Source organism: Marmota monax, unplaced genomic scaffold, assembly GCF_021218885.2.
Source record: "Marmota monax isolate L192 unplaced genomic scaffold, Marmota_monax_Labrador192_F-V1.1 WCK01_AAM20220418_F8-fsc00220, whole genome shotgun sequence".
NCBI classification, from domain to species: Eukaryota; Metazoa; Chordata; class Mammalia; order Rodentia; family Sciuridae; genus Marmota; species Marmota monax.
The window spans coordinates 519,703-542,502 of record NW_026693909.1 but is presented as its reverse complement, the minus strand read 5'-3'; the positions used below and the strand labels follow the sequence as shown (position 1 = coordinate 542,502).

The following is a 22,800-nucleotide window of genomic DNA, read 5'->3' as shown; positions in this document are numbered from 1 at the left end:
GAACTGCAGGGTGGCCATGGCGGTCCCGTCTCCGCCCAAAAGGAGCGGGGGGGGGGGGGAGCATCCGAAGCTGAGCTGATGGAGCCGGAGGGTCCCGGAACTGCCCAGTCTCGCCTTCCTCCGGACCGCCCTCGCGCTATCCTCTCGCCCTCATAAACGTGGCTTAGTCATTGCCCCACGCCCAGCACGAAACACAAGCTCCAAGGAGACTCGACCAGGGCCCCTGAGGATCGGAAGGGGCGACCATGCCCCTTTCTACACTCTGATTGGCTCTGTGAAAGGGCCCGCCCCTTTCTGCCGCTCTGATTGGCCTAGGCCGCGCAATAGGTGTGGGGCGCCGAACCGTCCTCCTCACGCTCCTAATTGGCCGAGGGGTGTGGCTCTCTCTGTCTCGGTGCTCTCATTGGCCGCACGCAGCCCTTAGGGGTGTGGCCTTGCCAGAGCAAAGACAACAAAGGGCTGCGGGTGGCGGGCGGAGGTGTCTGTGTCGATCGGTGCTACGCTTTGCCTGGGCGCCCAGCCTCTCTCCTGTCAAGCTCCAGATGAAGTGTGAGCACTGCACGCGGAAGGTGGGCGCCGCACCCGGCGTGGTCAAAGCTGGGGTCGGAGGTCCGGGACAGATCTGGGATGTAGGCGGGGTCTGAGGGTCGCGAATTGATGTCGAGGCTGGAGGTCGGAGGTCAAGGCCCGGCAGGGTCCGGCTCGCCGGGTGCGGCTTGCTGACACCTGTCAGCTCTGGTAGTCCGCGGGTGTCTGTGTGGCTGAGCCCGGCGGGTCGCTGGTGGAGGTCGCTGCAGGCGAGCGCATCGCGGGTCTGGCGGTGGTGGCTGAACTGGGGCTCTGAGTCCTTGTGCCAGTCGCGGTTCTGCCCGAGAGCAGTTTGCAATAATCACAAATGCTACGGCTGGCTCATAAACTTTTAAACAGTTCGGAAGTGGGGAGAGAGGGGCTGAAGTCGTAACTCAGTGGTGGAGCACTTGCCTAGCACATGTGAGGCACAGGGTTCGGTCCTCAGCACCACATAAAAATCACTTTAAAATAGATTTTTTTTTTTTTTAAAGTGGAGAGGGAAACAAGGGCGGGCACTCCTCTCTGCTCTGTAATTTGACAGTGGCCCTTGCATCCCCTGTAACAACCACGCAGTGCGTGTGCAAGGGGTTTTTTTTTTTTTTTCTTTTTTTTTTTAATAAATCAGATTTTTTTGATACTTTTATTTTATTTGTTTATTTTTTTATGTGGTGCTGAGGATCGAACCCAGGGCCTCACACATGCAAGGCGAGCGCTCTACCGCTGAGCCATTACCCCAGCCCCGTTGTTTGCTTAAAAATTATATCACATCATAAATACTAGGTATAACTTTCTTTTTAATGCTTTGTGGGAGACATTCTCTCACAGAATTGAGAGAGGTTCTTTGTAATGGTTACATCACATCCTAAGTGCATCTGTTCCAGGTAAGGCAGCCTGGAAGGCCACCTCATTTGTAGTGCCTAGTTATTGCAGACAGTGTTGTTGAAGGACTGAGAGAGTGTGTGTGTGTGTGTGTGGGGGGGCATCCTGAAGAACAGTTGCTTTTCTTCTCTAAAAAAGATTTCTGGATATGAGGTTAGTTGGTCAGGTATGTGTTTTTTTTTTTTTTTTTAATGGAGAGAATCAGGTTAAAAGTTTTTCTTTAACAATATTCTTGGGCTGGGGTTGTAGCACAGTGGTAGAGCACTTGCCTAGCAGGTGTGAGGCACTGGGTTCAATTCTCAGACCACATATAAATAAATAAAGGTCTATTGACAACTAAAAAAAAAAATTAAAAAAAAAAACAAAAAAAAATATTCTTTTGCGTTTTTTTAAGGAATGTAGTAAAAAAACAAAAACAGATGACCAAGAGAATGTGTCAGTTGATGCACCAAGTCCAGCCCGGGAGAATGGAGAAGTAAGTATAGACTTTTTAGTTTTGTATCAGCCTAAAGTAAGTGGCTGGTGCTGTTTTTCTCTGTTTGAGGTTCATATCACCATGCACATCATTTCTCTAAGAAAGACTGAAGTAAAGTTGAAGGTGCTAACAGCCTTGTGCAGGAAAGTCTCTCTTTCCACACAGCCTATCTTCTCAAACATACCAAGCCAAAACACTGCACTAGGAACAAAGAAATAGTGCTCTGATATTTAAATCTCAACTCTTTTTTAACGGAAATTTTCATTAAAATGAGAATTGAGCTGTGGGCACTGAGGTTAAGGTAGGAGGATCTCAAGTTTGAGAACAGCCTCAGCAACTTAGGGAGAACCTTGTCTCAAAATAAAAAGGCCTGGGGGATATAGGTCAGTGGTAAAGTGCCTCTGGGTTAAATCCCCAATGCATACCCCAAGTAAATAAATAAATAAAATGGAGTGGGGATGTGGTTTAGTGGTAGAGCACTCCTGGGTTCAATCCCCAGGATCCTCCCCCACCAAAATTTTTTTTTTAAAAAAACAATAGTTGAGATAGGACATTTATAAGGTAACCCAAATTTCATGATGATTATATAGATTTAATTTTTACATGGTTTCTTTTCTAATTTAGTTCCTAGTTTTTAATTCTCTTTAGTCATGTTTATTTGATACACCCCCTGAGCTGGGCTCTTTTTTTTTCTCCTTCAGTACTGGGATTGAATCCACTTTTACTCTATCACTGAGCTACATCCCCACCTTGCTGGCAGCTGGAAGTTTGCTGGGGCCCCTTTGGCTGTGGCTCTCAACATTTGGTGCTGATAACGCCAAGGTCGCGGGTTCCCCGTACGGGCCACCAAATGCTGCAGTCTGGCTGGGCACAATCAGGAGCCACTTGTCAAAAGAAACTAACTTTATTTTTAGAACCACACACGCCAAACAAAACAGCCTCTCAGGAAAAACCCTCAGAGCCTCAACTGCCACCACCGGCTTTCCACAAGCCTCTCTCTCCCACCCAAGCTTCTCTCCACCTCCCACAATCCTCCTGCTCTTGAGGCCGATTGGCTGGGTCACGTGGGCGGAGCCAAAAAAGTCCCCCAATGAGCAGCTCCGTGGTCTGAAAGGGCAGGGAAACAGCCCAATGAGCATCACCGCAGAGGAGCCAATCAGCTAGATGTTGCTGGGGCCGAGGAGCCAATCAGCTAGATGTTGCTGGGGCCACTGTGAGCCAATCATCAGCCAGCAGCTGGAAGTTTGCTGGCAGCTGGAAGTTTGCTGGGGCCCCTTTGGCTGTGGCTCTCAACACCACCTCTTTTTTTTTGAGACAAGGTCTCAAAATTTTCTGGGCTGGCCTCAAACTTGTGATCCTCCTGCCTCAGCCTCCCAAGTTCGAGGATTATAGGCAAGTGCCATATACCCAGCCTGAGATGAGCTTTATATGTCATTTCATGCTCAGAATGAGCATTTCAAGTAAGTCCTACCAATGTTCCTGGGTCACAGGGAAGGACATGATGCCGGTAGATTAAGGTCATGTCTTTTATAGGAAAATACTGGAACCAATGGGCATGATGGTGCACACCTATAATCCCAGCTACTCTGGAGGCTGGGGCTGGAGTATCACAAATTCAAGGGCCGCCTCTGCAACTTAGCAAAACCCTGTCATGCAATTCAGTGACATAAAGTTCCCCTCAATTCAATCCCAAGTACTGCAAAAAAAAAAAAGAAAAGAAAAGAAAAACCAGAATACTGGAGCCTATTTTGTAAGTGGAGAACTGGCAACATGGGAAGAATGGGAAGAGCAGGTGGAGGATCTTTCTTGTTAGGTTCACTAGTTCTGATATGCTGTTGGTCTGATGGTCATTAATTTGGCTCGCCTGTGTGCTGGTGCTATGCAGTGGAGGCTAGGCATAGGGAGCAGCGGGGCAGAAAACAGGCAGTGAGCACCTGGAGCCTTGGGCCAGTTGGGGCCAGAGCTCGGAACAGCCAGGCCTGGGGCCTTCTCCCAGGCCTGCCCTTCTGTTGCATCACCCTACACAAAAACCTAACCCCCGTGAGGCCCCGTTCTTTATCTAGTTGTGGCGACTTGGGTTACTGGCTTCCCAGGGCTCCGGTGAGGGTGAGATAACACATGTGCCTACCAGCTCAGCAATGGGCACACTGTAGGATGAGAGGAGCTGGTAAGAGTGTTGGGAGCATGAACAGGAGAGGTCTGAGCAGGGGCAGGGGCCCCCCTTGTTCAGGTTGATGGCCGTGAAGAAGCCACTGGGGTTCTTCAAGTAAGGGGGAAGTCTCAGGTTGTTTTTAGGGCAGGTAATGCATGCAGCAGCCACAGGAAATGATGGAAGCCACGTAGGCAGCTTTGCAGGCCTGAGTGAGCCATGCAAAGTGGCAGAGGAACCAGAGGACCCCAATCTAGGCTTGGGAGTGGGTGCCTGCTGGAGGTGAAGTTGCAGCATTGTCCGTGATGAGATAAATGGAAGACGGCTCTTGCAATTCCACAGCTACAGAAGGAGGGGGCAAAGAGGAAGGAAGGTGACGGGCATCTCCTTGGATGACCTGGGGGCAGTGCAGGTAGAACTCAGTGCTCTCCACAGGATCATGTAGGTGCCAGACTCTTGCTGTGAGTCGCAGGCTCCATCTGGTACCTTGTTAAAATACCAGTTCCTGATTCCATTTGACCTCCTGGATCTGCATCTGCAAGAGCAAAACCCCAGGATGAGCAGGCTGCACAGGGACACTTGGCCACCACCTGAGCTCCCTTAGAGGGTGTGCCGTCAAAGGAGGGGTGCAGCACCGAAGCCTGTCAAATCATGTTTTAAGGAAAAAACTTCATAGGACTGGGGCTATAGCTCAGCAGTAGAGCGCTTGCCTAGCATGTGGGACGCACTGGGTTCCATACTCAGCACCACATGAAAATAAATAAAATAAAGACATTCTGTCCATCTACAACAGCAAAAAAAAAAAAAAAAAAGAATGGCTAGATGCCCTCCAGAGCTTTTATTACTGACTAAAATGATTCTGTTGGCTCAGCATTTTCATATATTCACCCACCAAATATTTACTGAGCACCTTCTGTATGCAGTAGAGGTGCAGGGAACAGAAGGATCAAGACAAAGCTACACCTTCACAAAGCTCACCGAGGTGGGATAAACATTAATGCTTGTAGTTGGTGCAAAGAAAACAGGTGTGGGAACACCCTCTCTGTGAGGGGAACTTGTTAGGTGAGCCTGTAGTTCTCCAGGAGCATTTGCATAGGGACACAAGAACAGCCAGGGCCAGCGTGGCAGGGACCAGGGAAAAGGAGGGCTGATGTAGCCTTCCATGTGAGGGTCTATGGTTGGGGGCTCCAAGCAGAGTGAAGACATGCTTTATGTTCTAACAGATCTCTCTGGAGGCTGCAGAGGGCCAGGGGGAGGTATAGAGGCCAGTCAGGAAGGAGAGGACAAAGGGGTCGCATGGGTTGAAGTTCTGTCTACACTCTCTGCATCCAGGTGAGCAGTCACTGGGGAGGTGGGGATGGGGCAGGTCTGCACACCAGCAGCCCAGTCCAGGATGGTTTGAGGACCCAGAGACCCAGAACTAGAAGTGAGTTGTGCAAATTATGAGCCTGGAGATAAGCCAGGGCACCCATGGGAGCCATGGGACAGGTGAACTCAGGAGGCATGGAGCGGGGGAGCCAGGCAGGGAAGCCAGTGGCTGGGACACAGGTGCTGCAGAGGAAGGGTATGGGGGAAGGACCCACTTGGCCAGCTCACAGCACATAGGAGTATCATCTTCTTTCCACATGTGACAGTCCTGGGGTTGGTTCCATCTGTGACTGTCATCGTGGGCTTGCTGCCAATTACTGGCCTTGCCCTGCCATTGTCTCCCTGCCTAGCTTGAGTTCTGGGTATTGTGTTTATGCCATTACCCTCCCTAAATAAGCACATGTTAATGCAAAACTGACGCTTTCCTTCACAGAAGGGAGAGTTCCATAGGTTAGCTGATGCCAAGATATTTCTGAGTGATTGCCTGGCGTGCGACAGCTGCTTGACTGTAGAGGAAGGAGCCCAGCTGTCTCAGCAGAGCACCAAGGAATTCTTCCGCGTTCTGAACCTTAATAAGGTATGATGTTCAGAGCGCATGCTGTCACTGTGCCTGTGGAGCTGACCTGGGGATGGTGGGTCAAGGGGGAGGTGAAGTCTGTTCTCCGTGTACGTGGAACCCTTTGCTGGGACATCGATGCATGTCTCTGCCTTTCCTGGTGTCATGAAGTTCCTGTTCCCTGCTGTAGTCTGCCTTGCCCTAAGCCCTTCCATGGGGAATAAAACCCCTGCCCAGACTCCTCTGCCGACTCTGGGAGAGTGGCTGGCAGCACACATTCATCTCCTGGCTGGAAGGGCGGCCACAGCCTAGTGAGGTCCAGCAGACAGGTCTGAGTTTCCGAGACAGGCTTGGGTGATAATGGTCTTGTGCGACTTGGGCAGGCTGGGACTCCAGGGACGGTGATGGATCCCAAATCCTCCTTCAGCATGTCCCTTGGACCTCCTGTACAGAACTACCAGGCGCCACTATCTTTCAACAAGATGAATAAAAGAGAAAGAGAAATGAGGTGTGGTGGGGTTGTTGGGGTCTTGATTTACAGCACCCAGAGAGTTGGCATACTCTGTCACAGAGGTGTGTGTGTGTCCCACCTTGCCCAGGTATCGTGCCCTGACCCACATGTCAGAGTAGGGTAGGTCTTTTCTCTGATGTAGTCAGTAGTCAGTGTGCTTAAGAGCCTTGAAAATCTTTAGGTTTTTGTTTACTTTTGAGGGGTTCTAGGGATGGAATCCGGGGCCTTTCGCGTGGTAGGCAAGTGATCTGCCACAGAGTGCCCCACCCAGAATGCTGGCTCACGTGAGTGCTCGTGCAGGGCAGCACCAGGATACCTCAGGTGCTCTGCCTCACACTCTGGCATTTTTCTGGACAAGTCATCCACCCTTTTAGGTTCCAGTTTTGGGTGTTGTCAGCATTAGCTGCGCCCTGTGTCCCCTTCCTGGTGTGCAGTCTCCCAGGGGTCCAAGGCAAGCTGCTGGTGCCCAGCTGGGGTGTTCTGAATAGCACCCGCATGCTGCCCACCACACTCTGTAAGCTGATTCCACCTGCTCAGCCTCATCCTGTCAGGGAACAGAGTGGCGTTAGCCATTCCATGGCGCTGAATTAGAGTCAGGGATGCCTGCGTTCTCTCCTGGCACGCTCCACAGTACGGTTAGACTTCTAATTCTGTGGCATCTGTAGTTTTTGCAAATGTCCTTACAAGTGCCTGTATCCCTGGTACTCCCACACATGATGCAGAGGGATAACTGTGGTGTCAAGGGTGCAGTTCACCCTGAGGAGCAGAAGGTGTCCCTGTTTTCTCCTGATTATTCAGCTGGAGATATTTGGAATGTTTATTGGCAAGTCACAGTTGTATTGCTTGTTTATGTTCTATAATACTTCAAAACTGCACCCAGCTGCTGTGACAAATCCTGACATTGGGGTTCCGAAGTCCAGAGGCGAGCCAGTTCCAGGTGCCTGGGGGCTATGTGAAGCGCGTGCGGGCTGGGCTCTGCTGTGCTCGGTGTGTGGCCAGCACTCACACTTGGTGACACGCTGCAGACGCTTCCAGGGCTGTTGCAGGCTGTGCTCAGTCTGATGGCTCTGGTGGTTCCCCAGGGATTTCCCTGAACTGCTTATGCCAATCTGTTTCTTACTATTTTAATTTGCATTTTGAAGAAAGCCATTCTTACTAAGGAATGCACGTATATAGTTAGTTTACTTATTTATTTGGTGCCAGGGTTTGAATCCAGGGGCACTTAACCACTAAGCCCCAGCCCCAGCTTATTTTAACTTTTATTTTGGGACAGTATCTCAATGAGTTGCTTAGGGTCTTACTAAGTTGCTGAGGCTGGCCTTGAGTTCGTGATCCTTCTGCCTCAGCTTCCCGAATCACTGGGATTATTGGTGTGGCCACAAAGCCCAGCTAGTCAAAATTTTCTAGAAGAGTTTGTAAAGGACAATTTGTCAGTTCTTTCCAGACTTAAAATTTTTAGTGGCTAAAGTGTGCCACTGAATGACCTAGCCTGATGGTTTCTAGGAGACTGACCTTTGGACAGTCATTTAAGTTTATATACATTTTTATTGTTACCTGGTGACTTCTGTGACTTAAGGGCCAGTGTTGTGAATTGTCTTGTTTCAGTCCTGATGCCTTTCTCCGAGTCACGCTTGCCAGCGCTTGTCTAGTTTACAGTCTTTGCATGGAACGTGTATTGCATTCTGTTTGTGCTGAGTCTTTCCTTAAGGTGTCTAGCTTGCCCTTCATGGAGGTGACACCACTCTTTTCTCTTGTAGAGATGCGATACCTCAAAGCACAGAGTGCTGGTAGTGTCTGTGTGTCCTCAGTCTTTGCCTTATTTTGCTGCTAAATTCAACCTCAGTGTCACTGATGCATCCAGAAGACTCTGTGGCTTCCTCAAAAGTCTTGGTGAGTCACCTTTGGTAATACTGTGATTTAAAACTGGAGGTCATGAAGGGCCCCTTTATCTCAAGGGCACAGGAGAAATGAGATACTTCCAGGAGCACCTCATGGAATGTAAAGCGACCCTGCCCTGTATGCCAACCTCGACTGATGGCTGGCGGTGCTTCTTAACCCCTAGTCTGCATGGACAGGTGTTTGTTGCAGGAAGGGCTGATCCCTCTGGAGCTAGAGGCGAGTGCCTGCTGGCACTGTGGACAGGGGTGTATGGGAGGCCTCCACCCTTGGCAGCAGCCTCCATGCCGCCAGCTCATGGAAGGCGTTTGGATAGAGAAGCGTCTGAAATGATGAGTGCCCGATTTCCCAAGAAAGGAGTAGGCAGGTGTTCTTTTTTTCTTAGTTGCAGATGGACACAATACCTTTATTGTATTTATTTATGTGGTGCTGAGGGTCGAACCCGGTGCCTCAGACATGCTAGGCTGGCTCTCTACCACTGAGCTACCATCCCACCCCTAGGCAGGTATTCTTTATGTGAGGAGTGATAGGTGGTAGTTTAAGAATATAATCAAGCCAGCTCAGGGGCCATGCTTGCAATCCCAGCTCCTCTGGACGCTGAGGCAGGAGGGTCTCAAGTTCAAGGCCAAACTGGACAACTTAGCCAGCCCATCTCAAAATGAAAAACAGTAAAGAGACTGTGGGTATAAATTTTAAAAAGTGAAAGGTAGCTGGGCATGGTGGCACATGCCTGTAATCCCAGTGGCTTCAGAGGCTGAGCAGGAGAAAAATTGTAAGTTCAAAGTCAGCCTCAGCAACCCCAAGATACTAAGCAACTCAGCAAGACCTGACTCTAAATAAAATACAAAATAGGGCTGGGGATGTGACTCAGTGGTTGAGTGCCCCTGAGTTTAATTCCCGATACCAGAAAAAAAAAATTTAGAAGGGACTGGGAATGTAGCTCATGGTAAAGCAGCCCTCAGTACCAAAAAAGAGAGTACAGTCAAGATGGAGAATGTCAAAAGGGAACTAAGACTGCTGAGACTTGGAGCTGCTCCTGGCACGGCCACAGGGCTCCCGAGTGGTCTGTTTGCCCGGTCCTTGAGTGGTGGTGTCACAGAGCCCTTGAGCATCCTCTTGGCATGGCAGCCAGCAGGCGGGCAGAGAGGACAGAGGAGAGCTGAGTCATTGGCCAGACAGGGCTTTGTAAAGAGTAAGCGTAGTGTGGGACAGTTGTCACAAGACCCTTGGAATAGCATCCGCAGGCAGGCCCGAGGGCTGAGCAGCAGCTTCTGGCCCCATTCCTCCTTGGTGTTCTTGGTGAGTGGTGGTTTCTGCTGGCAGGTGATTTAGGGCCTTAAGAGCTGCAGCCGAGACCCAGCAGCCACGTGTGAACTCATCCAGGTGCTCCTATATCCGGCCAGTCCCCGGGAGCTCAGGCTGGCCTTGCCCACCAGACGAAACAAAAGCAGAGCAGTCGGTGCTCTGGAGTGTGGTGTGGAGGCTTGTCAGTGTGTAATTGTTAGATCTTAACAAAGAAAACTGGTTTCTTCTAAAGTAAAAAATTTGAATTTCATAATATTTATGTATTTTTGGGGTACTGGGGATTGAACTCAGGGGCACTCAACCACTAAGCCACATCCCCAGCCCAATTTTTGTATTTTATTAGACACAGGGTCTCACTGAGTTTCTTAGTGCCTCACCATTGCTGAAACTGGCTTTGAACTCGAGATCTTCCTGCCTCAGCTTCCCGAGCTGCTGGGATTACAGGCATGAGCCACTGTGCCTGGCCAGACTGAAATTTTAATGTGCCACTGAGTTAGAAGAGAATGCTTTACATATCTTATGATGCCCCATTGGCTTACACATGGAGTGCTGTAAGATAGTTCTACTAACATAGACGTACAGAAAGGGAGACGCAGGAGACAGAGTGTATGTATTGTATTGTAAAAGTGATATATGCTTATTTAAAAAAAAAAAAATTAAAATCCTCGGTCCTGAACTGGCCCTTAGTTAGAGTCGAGCCAAGACTTGTGGCCCCTTGGGCTCAGGCAGACCCTGGTCCCCATGGGTGGAGACAGCGCCCCTCTCTCCTACAGGGGTGCACTACGTGTTTGACACCTCGATAGCTGCAGACCTGAGCATCCTGGAGAGCCAGAAAGAGTTTGTGCGTCGGTTCCATCAGCACAACGAGGAACAGCGTGCGCTGCCCATGCTGACCTCTGCCTGCCCAGGTCAGTCCCTGGGCTGGGGTAGGCGTGGGCACTCGGCAGGTGGGTGGGTGGTGGGTTTGGCATTCGTCCCTCGCGGCCTCGCAGAGTGGGGGTGTCCAGCCCAGTGCTGTCTACGTGAGCAACGTTTATCAGCTGGGTAGTTCAGAGGTAGTTCAGGGATAGCCTGTGGCTGTGCTATGTTTTTTTTTTTTTTTTTTTTTTTTAAAGAGAGAGAGAGAGAGAGAGAAAGAGAGAATTTTTAATATTTATTTTTTAGTTCTCGGCGGACACAACATCTTTGTTTGTATGTGGTGCTGAGGATCGAACCCGGGCCGCACGCATGCCAGGCGAGCACACTACCGCTTGAGCCACATCCCCAGCCCCCCTGTGCTATGTTTTTGACTTTTGTTCTACACTGGGGATTGAACCCAGGGCCTGACATGCGCAAGGCAAGTGCTACATCCCAGCCCTTAATTTCATTTCTTTTTTTTCTTTTTTTAAAGAGAGAGAGAGAATATTTTAATATTCATTTTTTAGTTTTCGGCGGACACAACATCTTTGTTTGTATGTGGTGCTGAGGATCGAACCCGGGCCTCACGCATGCCAGGTGAGCGCGCTACCGCTTGAGCCACATCCCCAGCCCCTCCTTAATTTATTTTCATTTATACATTTGTAAGATTTGTGGGGCAAGAATACTGTGATTTATTTATTTTTTTTTTTAGAGAGAGAATTTTTAATATTTATTTTTTGGCGGATACAACATTTTTATTTGTATGTGGTGCTGAGGATCGAACCCGGGCCTCATGCATGCCAGGCGAGCGCGCTACCGCTTGAGCCACATCCCCAGCCCCAATACTGTGTTTTAATAAAAATCAATTATATTCTTAAAATTATTTCAGATAATCTCATTATCAAACAATTACAGATGACATGACATTTATCTTTTCCCAGCTTTAAAGAAGATCGTAGGATAAAACAGTTCCTGACACTGATACTCAGGTTCTGTTGGGGAGCACTTTCAGCTATTGTTCCATTAGTTGAGCGTGGAGTCAACACCTAGGTACTGTCTTGGCCCACTCCCTGCTATAGTCACTGACGCTGGGGCTCAGGAGCAGGCCCTGCATGGGGAGATCTTGCCCTGTCAGGTAGGAGGAGAGGGGCAGCTCCAAGCCCAGGGCCCCCTCCAGACACCAGGTGGACACAGTTGACCTGTCTTGATACCCCATGGTGGGTTGGCTTCAGCCTGATTTTTGATGGGGACATGCAAACCACGGCAGGTAACATTTATCACAGTTTTTCAATTCTGGACAAAATGAGCATTTTCTCCACCCCTTTTAAATTTTCACCATTAGCAGGGATGAAGCCCTGGTAGGAGCAGTGGCCAGCGACCTTCAGGCGAACGTGCTCCACGCCCATGGGTCTGCCAGCATGGCAGCCTGCTGTCTACCTGGGCGTGGGCAGTGCCATTTCAGAAGTGGCCAAGTGTGGGGCCTAGCTGGCCTCTCGTTGTGCGGGGTCTTCTGGCAGTGGGCACCCTCAGGGCTGTGATTTGGTAAAGCAGGTGGGGATGGCCTGGAGTTTGCTCAGAGTGTGGAGGGGCATCTGCCTCTGCTAAAGCCGGGAAGAGGAAGTCCCCCACCCAGGAAGCTGCACTGGAGACTCAGCCGCTGACCACCCATAAACCTGAGGTGCCATGTCTCCTCGGTGTGTGGGTCAGTTCTACCCTAATCAGAGAAGGAGACGCCGGGATGGCCCTTGGTTCCTGTCAGCAGGGCAGACAGCTTCCTGCTCTTTGCCAGCCCCAAGCCAACAGATGCCTCTTGATTCCTTGTGTGGAGGCCTGGGGAAGAGCCTGGGATGACTCCCTGGAAAAGCTCCTGATAGGTGCAGAGGCCACAAGCCCTGTGCGTCCTCAGCTGGCAGTGCTGGATGAGGCACCAGGCTCTCCTCAAGCAGTGTCCTTGAGCCCTTTCTCTGCTTGGGTCACCTGCTGCAGACCAACCCTTGGCTACCCATCTTAGCTTGAGGTTTGCTGTGTTTAATGAATCCGACTGTTGATTTCCTAGTCTGGATTCTGGAATGCTCTTCCTGGTTAATGACGGTTTTTCTCATGTGTCAGAACTGTGACCATCATGGCTAAGGTTTACAGCACCTCCACAGTCCAAGGAGATGATTTGGTGTGCTCTGCTTCAAAACCAGAACTTTTCTGTGATTTGTTGCTGACAGGGAGGCTGAAGCAACGCCAAGATTGCTGGCTTTGCTTCTCCCTAGAATTGGGCCTTGGCTGGCCAAGGGCTGTTCCCGAAATGTTTCCTGACTTAAGTCCCCAGTGGCTAGACCCCCACGTGTGGAGACTCAGGGCCAGAGGTGACGGGTGGGACCCACAGCTTTGCCCTCATGGTGATGGGCAGGGCCTCCATCCGTGGCAGGTGCTCAGCAGCAGTGCTTCACACATGAGGGGTGCCTCTGAGGATCTGCTGCTCCTAACAGCCTGTCTCCCCTGCCACCTCTCGCGTGGTGGTCAGGAAACCTCCTCTGGGGGCCCGACCTCCTGGGGCTTTGCTTGGTCCTGTTTAGTGTCTGAGGCCTGTAAAGCTTCACCCAGCAACACGAGTGCAGGAGTGCTGAGAGCTTGCGTCCTGGGCATGTGCCTCTCTGCTGGGGTCCAGGGGTGGCCCTCGGGCCTGCCAAACACTGCCCTGCAGGTGGTTCTTTTTCAGGACGATTGTTGTATGCACCTGTCGCGGATTGGAGGGCGTCGAGGCTGCGTCGTGGGGGCACCTGAGGTTTGAGTTTGATGGCTCTCGCTCACCTTGGCAGGCCTGCCCAGGGGCCTGCCTGCCCTTTTCTGCATGGGGGCAGTGGATGTCCTGGGCCTCAGTGCCCTCCAGCAGTGCTCATGCTCTTGTGTGCATACTGGGTACGTGTCCATGGGGTCGGGCCCTCTTGCCAGGCTGCACCCAGTGTTGGGGGAGCAAGCCTTGGCTCCTGCAGGCAGAACTGTAGGCCGGGTGGTCAGCTGACCTCCCTGGCCTGTGCCCACTCCTGGAGACCACCACAGCAGCCATGGTCCATGGGGGGGGTAGAAGTTCATTGAACTGAAGAAGAAATGATCACAGTGCCTGCTTTGCTATTGATGATTCATTCAGGGGCTTAAGTTTCTTGTTTTGTTGATTTAAACAGTGGACAGTCTTTGGGCTTATTTCCAGCAGGGTCAGCACAGAGTGCTGGGCTTCTCCCACCTGTGCGTGGCCACTTGCCTCAGGTGCAAGAACTCCACGCCTGGCACGGCAAACCTCGCAGGCTTGGTCCAGTGGCTGTTCTGAGTTGCTCCTCAGAGCGTCTCCTTCTCACTCCTGGCGGGGCCTGCTGCCCCCGCTCTGCCTTCTCCTGACTGTTGCTCTCAGTTTGAGGCCCACAGGGTGCTTCCCACTTCTCAGCACCCTTAAACCTTGAGGACTCCCAGCCCACTGCCTGAGCTGTGGAGGGCAGGTCGTGGTGGGCAGTCTGTGTGAACCCCTGACGAGGCTGCAGCTGACCTTGTGGACTCTCCTCCCCAGGCTGGGTCCGATACGCTGAGCGGGTGCTGGGACACCCTGTTACTCCCCACCTGTGTGCTGCCAAGTCCCCTCAGCAGGTCATGGGCTCCTTGGTGAAGGATTACTTTGCCAAACAGCAGGTAAGCTGATCCTTTCAGAGGGCAGCGTGTTGGTTGGGAGGTGACCCTTATGTCCAGGTGAACTCCTGGGAGCTGTGGCTTCTGGTGAGGATCCCGTGTCACCCTTTCTGCCAATGCCCACCTCTGCCTCTCTCTTGTTATAATCTCTTCCTTTCTTCTTATTCTTTTTCTCCTGGGCCCATTTTGGCCCTCATAGAAACACTTTAGGTGATGCCTCCTTACTTCTGGGCCAGGCTCACCATGGAGGCCTGGTGGGGATTGTGCCTGGAGGCTGAGGACTACTGTCACTCAGGAAACCAGCCTCCTTTCTGTCCTGGCTGCCCCTCAGACCATGGGTGCCACGTGACTCCTTGTGAGATTCAGCCATGGCCTTGACCTTGTCCTCCATGAGGCAGCCCGAGTCCCAGCCTGGGGCTCCTTCACCCCTGCCTCCCCTGGTGTCTGGAGGCAGCCATGGATCACTGTGCTGCGTGCCACTGCTCCTGCTCTGTTGTCCTCCTTGGGGGCACTGTCCCACCGGTGTCATGGCAACTGAAGAGGACAATAACAGGGTCTTCCAGACCCTGGAAGCCAGCTGTGAAAAGCCACTCTCCTGGCAGCCTTGTGGTTTCAGCCACAGGGGACCTTTGCTTCATAAGGTCACCATAGTTGACAGGTGTCAGGGGCACAGAACAGCACACCCTGGGCCATTCTGCCTTGCCCTTGCCCTGCCCCTGTTTGTCTCTCCTGCTGCCAGCCCTGCCCTCCCCTGGCTGGATCCCAAAGCTGTGGATCCCTTGCAGGTCCTGCTGGGGAACCGGCCTGCAGCCACCTCTCCCCTCACCTCTTGGTGAGCTGTGATCAAGGCAGGCTTCCTCTCAGGCTCCGCCCCTGCCTCCAGCAGGGCCTTTGAACTGGGCCTCATCAGCATTGCCCCAGTTCTGGTCCAGCCTTGGGTACCTGCTCCTCACACCAAGGCCCCAGGGGACAGCCTCAGGAGACGGAGCACACGCCTGTTCTTCCTGTCCTGCCCTGTGTGCACAGTGCTGGAGGCAGGCTCTGCCCTCCTGGTTCTGGAGGGCCGCTCCCAGGGCTGCTGGGCCTGCAGGTTCCCTCTGTGAGCCAGCCCCTTTCAGGTGAGGCAGCAGAGGTGCAGGCGCAGTGCTGGAGCAGACCAGGAGGGGGTGAGAGCGAGCTGGAGCCGGGGGTCAGACCCAGAGCCAGCACCCCCGTGCCACACGTGGAGGGGGGCAGTGAGCAGCTTCCGCCAGCCCTCAGCATGAGGCACTCTCCTCCACAGAACCTGGCCCCAGAGAAGATTTTCCACGTAGTTGTGGCCCCTTGCTACGACAAGAAGCTGGAGGCTCTGCGAGAGGGGCTCTCTGCTGCGCACGGTGCCCAGGGTGCTGACTGTGTGCTGACATCAGGTGAGAGGCGGGCAGGGCTGTGCCGGGACACTGGCTGGCTCTTTGATTGGCCAGTGCTGAGGGCCCTCGGGTTGAGAAGGGAGAGCTGGCGCTGGTACAACCTTGCTTCCTCCATGTCTTCAGTACTCGAGTCTCTAGGAGAACCCCGGGGGCAGTGTGGCTGTGGCCTGTGTCACCTGCTGCCCTTTAGGGAGTCCTGCCTGACCACAGGAGGCCTGCTAAGTCTGCCCTAGGCACAGTGGAGCTCTCATGGAGAAAACAGCAGGGCCCTGCCCAGGGGTCCTGCCTGCCCACTAGCCCAGGGGTGCTGCTGTACACACCAGCAGAGCAGGCAGGTACTCAACCTGGGGATAGGAATTATCTCCCAAACCAGTGGACTGCTAGGCCTGCAGGTTCTCTAGGCGAACCAGCTGCTTTCCTTTTTCCCGGCTGGAAGAAAGCCCGCTGAGGTCACTGGGGAAGCTAGAAGAAGGCTGGAATCCCATGCTGGAAACTGATCTCCAGGTGTGAGACCAGTTGTGGTCAGGCAGAGTGGCAGGCTCTTAGGAAAAACTTGGAGTGTAGGTATTCCCCTCTTGGCGTGGCCAGGAAGTCTAGCAAGCCAATCCCTACAGGAAGGTCTCCACCTTTGGGGTGCACCCTGTGGGAGTGACGTGGCAGAAGGGACTCAGGGTCACTGTGGTGCTGTCCTCTACTTCCTTAGCAAATGGCCAGTGGCCATGTGCTCATGCTGGAAAGGTACAGCCTGCACAGAGAACACATCGAGCAATTTTTATTTTGGTGCTGGGATGGAACCCTGGGCCTCAAGCATGAAGGCAGGCAGGCACTCCACCACTAAGCTCTCAGCCCTGTTGGTGTGTGTGTGTGTACAGACGGGGTTGAACCTGGGATGTGCTAGCACTGAGCTACATCCCCAGTCCTTTTGATTTTCTTCCTTTCTTTCTTTCACTTTCTTACTTGCAGGGACCTGTTAAGTTGTCTAGGCTGGCCTTGAACTTGTGGTCCTCCTGCCTCAGCCTCCGAGTACAGCTGGGTTTACTGCACTGCACGCAGCTGCACCACATTTGCGGTCTTCACGCTGCATACTGTGTCCCTGACACCTTGGCAGCCGTTTAAGGGGCTCTGTTTCCACCAGACACCTCGTGAGGAGGTCACATAGAGCGGGGTGTGGTGGCGCACACCTATAATCCCAGCAACTCAGAAGACTGAGGCGAGAGGATTGCAAGTTTGAGGCCAGCCTCACTAACTTAGTGAGGCCCTATCTCAAAACAAAAATAGAAACGGGGCTGGGGATGTGGCTTGGTGGTAAAGCACTCCTTGCTCAATCCCCCCGCACCAAAAAGACAAGAGCGAGTGAGCTGGTTTGAGGTACCTCAGTGCATGCTGGCTGTGCGCAGAAGCATGCCACCTGGAGATGACTTGGAGCCACCCCTAAGCCCTCGGTGCCAAGGCTTAGGGAGGCTCAGACCCTGGCCTGTTGTTTGTGTTTTTCCCCCGAGTCTGCTGCTGCTCTGTGCTGAGGGGTCCAGGGTCACTAGTCCAGACTCCCCCAGAGGAGGAACAGCACAAGGGCCTGGACCCTCTGTCCTCGTAGTATCTCAGGCTTCTTGTTTGTCTGCAGGTGAAGTTGCTCAGATAATGGAGCAAAGTGACCTTTCTGTGAAAGATGCTGCAGTGGATACCCTGTAAGTGGCTTCTGGGGGGGGTCTCTGGGCAGGGCCACCTGCAAACTCTCAAGCCGCCCCTGCTAGCCCCAGGCTTTACTGCTCTGTGACTAGAGCGCCTGAGCCCTGAGATGGGGCTGCCCATGGCCCTGTCAAAACCCACAGCCATCCTCCTGGCTTGAACTGGAGTGGTCAGGACTCTGGGCTGCCAGGGTTGGCGTCTGTGTGGGATGGGCACACCAAGCCCTCAAGGAAGGGGCGGGCTGGATGCAGGGCGGCAAGACCTACCTCTGCATTGCTGCTTCTGCTCCTCAGGGCCATTGGAGCCAAGGACGCAGCAGCTGGTCTCCACCTGGTGGCCAGCCAGGGTCGCAAGGCTGTCTGCTTGCCCTCTTCCCAGCTGTTGTCTGTTATGGGAGATGGGACTGAGGCTCATGGAATTTCACCCTGAGTGCCAGGCAGGGTCTGCACCTAGGCCGGGGATGACCCAGCATTCTCGCTGTGGCTCAGCACAGGCAGATGTGCTCTTGTGTCACTTGGGTGCTTGGTCCTCGTCCCTCCTATTGCTCATGCAACTGGAGAAGGAAGTGAATGAATGGTCCAGCAACAAGCACAGCCCTCCTGCAGCTTCAGACCAGGCGCAGGAGGAGACTTTGTGCCAACTGTTAGCACTCCTTAAGAATGTGACTCCCCAAATCTAAGTTTCCAGAGGCTGTGGTTGGTTTCAGTGGCGCCCTTCGGCCTGGGACCCTGGGGTGTCGGGTTGGCTTGCACTGTGGCTTCCCATCATCATTAAGGAGGACTTCTCTCCCTCTGCCTGGTGAGGTTTGGAGACATGAAGGAGGCCACAGTGAGGCGCCACGAGGGAGCCGGCTCTGACGGGCACCTGGCCCACGTCTTCAGACACGCGGCTAAGGAGCTGTTCAACGAGCACGTGGAGGAGATCACCTACCGTGCCCTGAGGTGCGGGTGGGCTGTCTGCAGCAGGCCTCCTGCGGGCAGCAGGGCAGTTGGGCACAGCATGGGTGGCGTGGGAGAGGCTTTGCCAGTCCACCAAAAGGCCTTTTGTGTGTTGACCCAGACTTCATCTGGCTGACATTCCCAACTCAGATTGGAAAAGGACCCTCAAGTCACAGAAAGACAATTCTGCAGTCAAAATCCATGTCATTTGTTTTATAGAAACAAAGACTTCCAGGAGGTCACCCTGGAAAAGGACGGGGAGGTTCTGTTACGCTTCGCTGCTGCTTACGGCTTTAGGAATATCCAGAACATGATCCTAAAGCTCAAGAAGGGCAAGTTCCCGTACCACTTCGTGGAGGTCCTCGCATGTCCCAGAGGTGAGCTGCGGAGCAGAGCCCGCCCAGACAGCCCCCCAGCCCCCCAGCTCTGTGCTTGCCCCATGATGGCCTTGGCTGTGCTCGCTCTCTCGTCCTCACTCCCTGTCATGTAGGGAAGCTGGGCACGTGGCATACCCAAACCTGTGCTCCCAAGGACTCTGGAACCTGAAGCAGGAGGAGCTCAAGTTCAGGGCCAGCCTGGACAGCTTGGCTGTCTCAACATAAAATAAAAAAGGCTGAGTGTGCGCCTCAGTGGTGCAGTACCCCTGGGTTCAGTCCCCAGTACCAGGGGGAAAGGAGTGGGCAGTTACACATGGCCTTCAGAGCTCCCTGGGGGAGGTGTGTGTACCAGGTCAGAGCAGCTCACGTGGTGGCCTGTGTACTGCCAGGCTCTGGGGACCAAGGCTTCCCGGAGCTGAGGAGAGCCATATCTGAGGGCTCATGAGAGCCCTGTGTTTGAGGAGCTTCCTGACGTGCAGAGGGGTAACACAGGCAGGTGATGACAGGGTCCCAGTGAGGGGACAGAGCAGACCAGAGCCAGATGGACAGGGGTCCCTGATGCAGGTGTGGCTGTCAGGAGGACAAAGAGCCCCTGGCCCATGATGGCCCACCTACTCTGCAGGGTGCTGACTTGGAAACTAGGGATGTCTGTGTCCCCAGGGTGAAGTAACATGGGTGCATGAGAGCAGGGTTCCTAGAGAGACCCAGGGTGAGCCAACGAGGACTACAGACGCTAGGGAAGGCCAGGCAGGAGACAGCGGTGTACTGTTCCGTGACCCGGAGGAGCCAGGAGGGACACCAGCTCGAGTTAGGGGAGGGTGGAGGGTAGAGAGCTGGTGTGGGGGGTCAGGTGCAGAGCTCACAAAGCTTGCCAGGGGCAGGAGTGGGGACAGGTGGCCAGTGAGGCAGGGCCTTTGGGAGTGTGTGTCCACGTGTGCCGACGGTGGAGACCACAAGTTGGGCTGCCTGCTGCCCTGGCTTCATGGAGAGTGAGGTTTAGGCCTGTGGAAGTTTGCTTCTGATTTGCTGTGCTGGAGGTGGTGCTGGGGATGGGCCCAGGGCCTTGTGCACGTGAGGCAAGTGCTCTACCATAGAGCTGCACCCTGGCCACTACTGGTTCTTTTGGGGTGGGTGGGTGGGAAGGGAGTACCAGGGATTGAGTACTTAGCCTCTGAGCCACATCTCCAGCCCTATTTGTATTATATTTAGAGACAGGATCTCACTTTTGCTTAGTGCCTCAATGTTGCTGAAGCTGGCTTTGAACTTGCAATCCTCCTGTTTCAGTCTCCTGAGCTGCTGGCATTACAAGCATGAGCCACTGCTGGTTCATTAAGTGAATTTTGCTACTATTGATGAAGACATCGTATACAGGCTAGAGAGTAAGCAGCACTGATAGCAGGAGCCAGGTGCTTGTGCAGACAGTGTGTGGGTGTGCAGCTGCTCTGCCCCCCGCTCCTCGCCTGCCCCAGACTGTCTCCCAGTGCCTCCCAGAGACTGACTTTCCCATAGGAAGCAGCAGTTGCCTGTGTGTGCCTTTCAGGGTGCTTGAGTGGCAGAGGCCAAGCGCAGACTGAGGACGGGCACTCAGACAAGACCCTGCTGCGGCAGATGGAGAGCATCTACGCTGACATCCCTGTGCAGCCCCCAGAGACCAGTGCACACCTGCAGGAGATGTACCAAGCGTGGCTGGGCTCCCCTGGTGCTCAGGAAGTGCCTCACGCCACACACCTGAGCCCAGTGCGCTGCTTGGGCAGCCTGGACATTAGGTGGTGAAAGAAGCTGGGACAGCCCCTCCACAGGAGGGCTGCTCTGTGCTGGAGGGTGGGTCTCCAAGAAACAGCTTGCTGAGTCTGGCTGGCTGTGAGAGTCCTCTGCTGCCCGACACAGCGTGGGGGGAGGCGGTGTCCTTTTATCCTAAGGTTGTATGAAAAATCCAAAGAGCGAGAACCAAGATGGTGCACTGTCTTTTAGGGTTAAAAAAAAATCTAAGCGGTGTCTTGTGAAGAGTCAAGGCCAGGTATGCAGTCTGCATTCCTTGGCGATGGCCGCTGCAGAAGTGGCAGCAGCAGGGCCACTGGGGCAGGCAGCACAGTCCCAGCCTCCTGGCCTGGTTTGGCTCCTGCTTTCGCTTATAGACATTTCTAACAATGACCGAGAGTTCTGGCACCAGTGGGCCATGTTCCTGGGCCACCAAAGTGCAGCACCACCACCCTGCTGGGGCCACACGTGGCCAGCTGGGGGCCTGTGCACTGGCCCCTCAGACCCGGCCTGACCTTGTGCATTCAGTCTGAGTTGGACTTGCTGCAGGGGGAGAGGCCTGATGAGGGTGATTGTCATCGGGAGCAGAGTTGGGGGGTGGGAGGGAGGACATGGGAGCATCCCCAAAACATCAGTACCATCACAGGGCCAGGGGGAGAGCCAGAGGCCCACCCAGCCCTACAGCAGGTGGGACAGCGAAGCCCTCTGCTTGTTGATGGTCCCTTTCAGCCCTGGCTGAACTGCCCCGTGAGCTCGCCTTAAGGACAAGGAGAAAGCAGTGTCTCCAAATAGGACTGCTCTCAGAATCCCGGATGCTGCGCTGGGCTCATCCTGGAGGTGGAGGTGCTGAGGCCCACAGATGGCCTTATGCAGCACTTGAGTTTCCTTAATGTGTGTGACGCTTCCACACGTTAGGCTGCCTTCATCCTGTGTTGTGTTGTGCCGTGTGCCTGTCTAGGTGGGTGACTGACACATGTTAAACTGTATATTTTTTGCTTTCAATCTCTATACAGTCGAGTGTCCATCCCCTGAAGTAACTGATGTGGAATAAACAGTTGAAAAGGGCCTGAGTGTGGAGCCCCCACTTGGCTGGGCTGCAGCATGGGTCCCCTCCCTTTCCACACCTGAACCTGGGCAGCCTCCTGGTGCAGGTTCAGTGGGGAGTCCTGCCTCCCTCCAGAAGGAGGCTGAGCAGGGAACTTCCTAGTACCATCACAGTGCAGCCAACAGCTGCCACGGAGGGACTGGCCTCTAAGATGGGGGCCTTTCTGGGGATGATGGAGGATTGTGGCTCTATGCATTTTTAAAAGCCTGTTTTCAGAGAGGGATTACATGGTTCCCCCAAGAACTCCCAGAAGTGAGTCACCTGGGGAACAATTTAAGCTTGCACTGGATCTCTGTGTAACAGACAGTGGGATTTGGGTAGCATCTCTGGCACATCCCAAACTTCTCCATCAAACTTCAGTTTGACTGGGAGGGTCAAAGGGAACAGCTGCCTCTAGTTTCATGATTTTCATCTTTACTCATTTCTTGGTGCTGGTTGCTGGAACCCAGGGCCTGGCACACGCCGAGCACCTGCTGTACTTCTGGGCCACAACCCCCAGTCCTTAAGGAGCAGTTCTGTGGGTGAGGTTAAGGACAGCTATGGGGTGGCCAGTTCCCGGCGCAGAGCCACGGCCTGGCAGTATCCTGAGGCCAGAGAGGTAAGGGACCCTTGGAGAGGAAGCAGATGCTTTGCCTCGCAGGGTCCCAGGTGAGGCTTGTGTGGGAGGTTCTGGGCCAACGGGCAGATGGTGGCAGGTGGGCCAGAGATGGCCACCTGCAGGAGTCTGGTGTTGGCAGGGTGTCCCCAGGCTGCTGCACACAGCAACTCCAGGCCTGTTCTCCATCTACACCTTCCTGGGGCTAGTGGGCAGGCAGGACCCCTGTGGGGCAACCTCTGCTGGGGGGCTTCACCAGCTGATGATAGCCAGACCAGACGTGCTCCCCACACGCCCTCCAGTGTGTCCAGCCCCACTCCAGCACTGCCCCAGGAGGGATCTGTGGCGGGGCTCAGACCTTCCTAGGCAGCCTGCCTTGGCGACCCAGCCCTGTCATGTAGGCCAGCACCAGCCTCCACTTGCCCTCCGCAGAGTGAGAGGTGGTCACCGACTTCACAGGGGCTGGGGGAGTGGAGAGTGAGTGAAGTGCGTGGCCAGGTGCCAGGCCCTACATGAGGTTAGAAAGGGTGGCCAGGGGCTGCCGGCTTCCCAGCAGGAGCAGTGAGTCCTAAGTGCTCTTGTAGACTTGGCACAGCCATGGGACATCAGGGCCTGGCCCACGCTCGGGGGGGAGAAGGGCCTCCACTCTCTCACATCTCC

At 53.7% G+C, this 22,800-nt stretch overlaps 1 protein-coding gene across 3 annotated transcripts; it reads left to right on the top strand.

Moving 5' to 3' along the window:
- Positions 1-437: 437 nt before the first annotated feature.
- On the top strand, positions 438-21,505 carry Narf (nuclear prelamin A recognition factor). 3 transcript variants are annotated; one of them, XM_046463147.2, is made up of 11 exons: positions 438-569; positions 1,844-1,924; positions 5,875-6,018; positions 8,266-8,398; positions 10,483-10,617; positions 14,157-14,275; positions 15,555-15,681; positions 17,303-17,366; positions 18,171-18,308; positions 18,525-18,682; positions 20,223-21,505. In XM_046463147.2, exons 1-11 carry the CDS (start codon positions 543-545, stop codon positions 20,453-20,455), a joined length of 1,359 nt encoding a protein of 452 aa, XP_046319103.1. In that variant the 5' UTR covers positions 438-542; the 3' UTR covers positions 20,456-21,505. The 3 variants fall into 3 exon arrangements, with proteins under 3 accessions (XP_046319103.1, XP_046319104.1, XP_046319105.1); XM_046463148.2 differs by lacking the exon at positions 1,844-1,924; XM_046463149.2 differs by lacking the exon at positions 5,875-6,018.
- The last annotated feature ends 1,295 nt before the right edge of the window (positions 21,506-22,800 follow it).

What these genes read in the sequence shown, in the direction of transcription:
- Narf (XM_046463147.2), top strand. Translation starts at nt 543, where the DNA reads ATGAAGTGTGAGCACTGCACGCGGAAG. An exon ending in CAGCCCGGGAGAATGGAGAA is followed by an intron (nt 1,925 to 5,874) that starts GTAAGTATAGAC and finishes TTTCCTTCACAG; the next exon opens with AAGGGAGAGTTCCATAGGTT. An exon ending in GGTCCTCGCATGTCCCAGAG is followed by an intron (nt 18,683 to 20,222) that starts GTGAGCTGCGGA and finishes TGTGCCTTTCAG; the next exon opens with GGTGCTTGAGTGGCAGAGGC.